This window comes from Orycteropus afer, unplaced genomic scaffold (genome assembly GCF_000298275.1).
Source record: "Orycteropus afer afer isolate SDZICR_OR568_19922 unplaced genomic scaffold, OryAfe1.0 scaffold00174, whole genome shotgun sequence".
Taxonomy (NCBI): domain Eukaryota; kingdom Metazoa; phylum Chordata; class Mammalia; order Tubulidentata; family Orycteropodidae; genus Orycteropus; species Orycteropus afer.
In genome coordinates this window covers 3,529,681-3,534,370 of record NW_006921761.1, presented here as the reverse complement: position 1 = coordinate 3,534,370, position 4,690 = coordinate 3,529,681, and the positions used below count along the sequence as shown (strand labels likewise).

Sequence of the window (4,690 nt, the reverse complement as noted above, 5' to 3'; positions counted from 1 at the left end):
TAGGGAGCAGGCACTTGGGGGCCCTGGGGCGTGAAGGCACTTGGAGTCGGGGCAGGGACAGGGGATGTGCAGCAGGACCGGGCAGAGCCAGGCCCGGGGTTTGGCAGGCACTTGAGGGCGTGCTGGGGGCGGGCGGTCGGGCCCTGGCGGCCCAGGCAGCTTTGGTAGCGGCAGGCACAGTCTCTGGGCCGCGTGGGCATTAAAGCCGGGCAGGGCCCTAGTGCTCGTCTCGCAGCTCCGAAGGCAGGAACTTGTACTGCTGCTGCCGGATCTGAGCCAGCTTCTTCCGGGCCTCCTCCAGCTCCCGTTCCTTCCGCAGCATCTCTTCCTGCGCCGCGATGATCTGCGGGGGCGGGGGGCAGGGCCTCAGCTCGGTGGGCGGGGCAGGGGGAGTGGAGGGCGTGGGGGGCAGGGGGAGTGGAGGGCGTGGAGGGCAGCAGGGAGCAGCACAGCCACGTGGCTGCCCTCCTGACATTGTCCCCCCAGAGCCTGAGGCCAGCTCACCTGGGCGATGCCCCCAACCATCTTCTCCTTCACCACCACGGTCTCGTTCTCCTGGTCTTCAAAGGCCGCAGCCTTCTGAGCCGCTTTGACCAGGTTATCTGAGGCTCGCTTCACTGCATTGCCTGCAGCCTGCGTGGAGAAGGTGGCATGAGGCTGAGAGCTCGGGGCGCTGAGGGGGACCTCGACTCCTTCACAGCAAAGCAGGTCTCGAGGGGACAGCCTCAGCGTGAACAGCCCAGGAGACAATGGGACAGCCTGGGGTCCCTCACCTGAAGCCGCTTCATTGCCTCAGAGTCCTGGTCCGCCTTGACCTTGCAGGCCACGAGCAGCTGGGCTGTGGAGGCTGCGACCTGCTTGGCTGAGGAGATGAGCTTCTCCTGGCTGGCGTGGCCTTGCACAGCTGCGTTGGCTGCCTCACAGAGGTTGTTAGTGGCCGCGGCCACCATCCGGGCCTGAGCGAGGGGAGTAGATGGAAACAGATCTCTTCCTGTAGCTTATCCCCTCTCCAGTCCTCCCCAGGCTCTCAGGCTCAGAAGACCCAGTGGGTGTTGTGCACTCACCGCAGAGATGAGGCCCTGGGACCACTGTCCGTCGTCCAGTGCATTGGCTGGGATGGCGCCCACCTGTGCAGGGCGAGGGGGACGGTCAGCCAAGACCTGTCCACAAAGGCCTCCTGGCCACGGACGGGGTGTGGGCAGCAGTGCTGCGGCCCTGGGCGCCTGCTTCTGGGTATCCATGGCCTTACCTTCCCTTGGGCCACCAGCTCTCTCTGGGCCGCGGACGCAGCCTTCACCAGGGCACTGGTGGCCGCGGCAATGGACTTAGCAGCTTCTAGGATCTGCTCTTCAAAGTTCAAAGACTCATCGGCCTCCTGCGGTGACACAGGCAAGGGTGCACAGAGACGCACAGTCAGAGAGGGCGTGAGCGGGGCCTGCTGCCCAGTCCGGGAGCACGGGAGGCGGGGCTGACCTTGGGTTTGGCCCGCGGCTTCAGCTGCTCCAGCTTCTTGGCTGCAGCCTCAATGGCGGCTGCGGCTCCCAGGAGTTCGTTCTCAGCAATGACCGTGGGGTCCTCGGGGTCCACCCATTCTGTTCCTGGTGTGATGAAGGGGAAAGGAAAGGGCTAAGGCAGGCGGAGAGGCCAGGAACACAGGTGGGTAGGGTTAGCATCACCGGAGGCCCAGCAGCCGTGGTGGCCGTGAGCAGAGACCAGCTCAGCCCAGTTGAACTGGAAAAGAGGGCTTGCACCATGACGAGGCTGCCTGCCCGCCCGCCCCGCTCCCAGTCACGCCTCACCCTTCATGGCCTCAGCTGCCTGGATGAGCTCGGTGACCGAGCCAGCCACCCGCTTTGAGTGTCCCGTCAACTGCTGCTTCATCTCTGGGCTTGGCTTCTGTAGGGTCTGGGGAAGGGGCAGAAGAACAGCCCATCGATGACGCAGGCGGAGCCCAGCCGGCATCGTGCCACCTATCCGAGCACACGCCATGCATCACGAACACTGCACACGTGCTGGAGGCGGTGGGCTACAGAACTGTACCGCACTCACCGGCTGACGAGCAGAAAGGAGGAGGAGGAGGAGGAGGAGGAAGAGACAGCACATGGAGAGAAGGCACAGGCCAGGAGAGGAAGCGGACAGAAGACAGAACAGGAGTGAGAGGGAACCAGGTGACCTGGACCAGGTGACCTGGAACGACCGGCCCAGGGGAGCAGCCCCGGAGGCAGGAATGACGTGGACGCAGATGGTGGGAAGCAGAGAAGGGGCCTGGCATGCACAGGACAAGGCCTTACCAGCAGCACGTGCTCCAGCAGTTCCAGATAGCCGTTGGCACACTCCCGGCCGTAATGCAGGGCTCGGAGCCGCACATCCGGAGCCACTTCCGGGTGGAAAGCCGCTTCCTGTTCCCCCAGGGATGTTAGCTTTAGGGTCCCACAGGGCGCCAGAGCCCGGGCACCCAGGCTGTTCCCCGCCACGTGCTGCCCCGAGCGGCCTCACCGCCTCCCACACAGGGCGTCTACCTTGCAGGCCCGGAGCATATCTGCGATAGCACGGCGGCTCAGGTTGGCCGTAGCAATGACATCTTCCTGGCGACAAGAATTGCCAGCGGCCACAGCCTTGGCTGTTGCCATGGTGATACCCTTGGTCATGCGGATGAAATCTTCTGGGGTAGAGGTCTTGGCGGGTGGCTCTGGGGAACAGAAAACCTGTGGGGCCGAAGAAGAAGAAAGATTTTACAGTGTCCAGGGCTGTTAGACAACACAGGACGCTGTGCATACGTCATCGGGTTAATTTGTGTACAAGTTCATTGGACAAGCATTCATTGCATGCTTGTCACAGATCAAGTTCCTGCAGAAGTCCACATGTTCACTGCTAATGTACCAGGAAGCAGCTGGGTGTCATTTGTGACTGAAGTGAGTGGGGAAAGGACTGTTTGAAATGGAAGGAGAAGCTTTGGAACTGGGTTCTCGTTTCTAAAATACAGAGAAGCTAGTGGCTACTCTATGTGTGGGACAAGGAGGAGCTGGTGCTTAAGAGCTAGAGAAAACAGGAGGGCATTCTAGTTAAGTGGAAGGATGTCAAGTGGGAAAGTTATCAAGGAATGTTCTAGAACATAGGGATGGTGGATAAAAGGTTGCCGGGGCCTTGAGTATCAGGCTGAAATTTGGGATTTTACACAAAAATCATAAAAAATTTGGATGTATGTGTTCATTCAACGAATGCTTATTAAAGACTAGCCAGGTGCTGGGATCAACAGAAACAAAGCTGACAACGTCCTGGTCTTCATGGACCTCGTACGCTAGTTTTGAATACAGAAAATAATGGGAAACAAATGAGCAAAAAACTAAAGACTGTGATTCGGGCTGTGATGGCAACACAGAGGATGCCAGAGACCAACGGGGGCATCCTACTTAAGATGACGAGTGGTCGGGGAAGCCCTTCTGAGGAGCTGAGATTTAAGCTGGGGCCTGAAAGAATGAGGGCCCAGATGGTCGACAACTGGAGACGCAGAGTAAGGGCCCTATGTGGGCAAAGCCTGGCATGTTCTCAGAGCCAACAGAGGTCCAGCGTGGCTGGGGCACAGAAGGGGTGACGAGGGGAAGAGATGAGATGGGAGGAGGGGGGCACGGGCTGTGGGGCCTTGAAGGGCTGGGACTCTGCTACCTGTGAGTCGCACTGACAGTGGGACTGCAGAGGGGGATGAAGGGAAACGCATGGGCCAGGGCCTCAACTGCCTGCATGTGGCAAACAAGGTGATGGTGGACCAGAGCAGGGTCAACCAGACACGCGGTGAACCAGAGCAGGGTCAACCAGACGCGCGGTGAACCAGAGCAGGGTCAACCAGACACGCGGTGAACTAGATGCAGGGTCAACCAGATGCACAGTGAACCAGAGCAGGGTCAACCAGACACACGGTGAACTAGACACAGGGTCAACCAGATGCGCAGTGAACCAGAGCAGGGTCAACCAGACACACGGTGAACTAGACGCAGGGTCAACCAGACGTGGTGAACCAGAGCAGAGTCAACCAGACACATGGTGAACTAGACGCAGGGTCAACCAGATGCGCAGTGAACCATAGCAGGGTCAACCAGACACACGGTGAACTAGACGCAGGGTCAACCAGATGCGCAGTGAACCAGAGCAGGGTCAACCAGACACACGGTGAACCAGACGCGCAGTGAACCAAGAGCAGGGTCAACCAGACACACGGTGAACTAGACGCAGGGTCAACCAGACGTGGTGCACCAGAGCAGGGTCAAGCAGACACACGGTGAACTAGACGCAGGGTCAACCAGATGCGCGGTGAACCAGATGCGCAGTGAACCAGAGCAGGGTCAACCAGACACAGTGAACTAGACGCAGGGTCAACCAGATGCATGGTGAACCAGAGCAGGGTCAACCAGACGTGCAGTGAACCAGACGCACAGTGAATCAGAGCAGGGTCAACCAGACACATGGTGAACTAGACGCAGGGTCAACCAAATGTGCGGTGAACCAGACGTGCAGTGAACCAGAGCAGGGTCAACCAGACACACGGTGAACCAGACGCGCAGTGAACCAAGAGCAGGGTCAACCAGACACATGGTGAACTAGACGCAAGGTCAACCAGACGTGGTGAACCAGAGCAGGGTCAACCAGACACACGGTGAACTAGACGCAGGGTCAACCAGATGCACAGTGAACCAGA

General features: G+C 59.5%; 1 protein-coding gene across 1 annotated transcript in view; it reads right to left on the bottom strand.

Moving 5' to 3' along the window:
* Positions 1-217: 217 nt before the first annotated feature.
* The window catches only part of TLN1 (talin 1), a 28,039-nt gene continuing 23,566 nt past the window's right edge, over positions 218-4,690 (bottom strand). Inside the window, exons 48-56 of the mRNA XM_007946911.2 lie at positions 2,520-2,705; positions 2,292-2,399; positions 1,800-1,905; positions 1,474-1,598; positions 1,250-1,375; positions 1,065-1,127; positions 774-956; positions 505-633; positions 218-343 (exon numbers count right to left, since the gene is read on the bottom strand). Coding sequence (XP_007945102.1) covers positions 218-343; positions 505-633; positions 774-956; positions 1,065-1,127; positions 1,250-1,375; positions 1,474-1,598; positions 1,800-1,905; positions 2,292-2,399; positions 2,520-2,705 — 1,152 coding nt within the window. The remainder of the gene's footprint in view (positions 344-504; positions 634-773; positions 957-1,064; positions 1,128-1,249; positions 1,376-1,473; positions 1,599-1,799; positions 1,906-2,291; positions 2,400-2,519; positions 2,706-4,690) is intronic.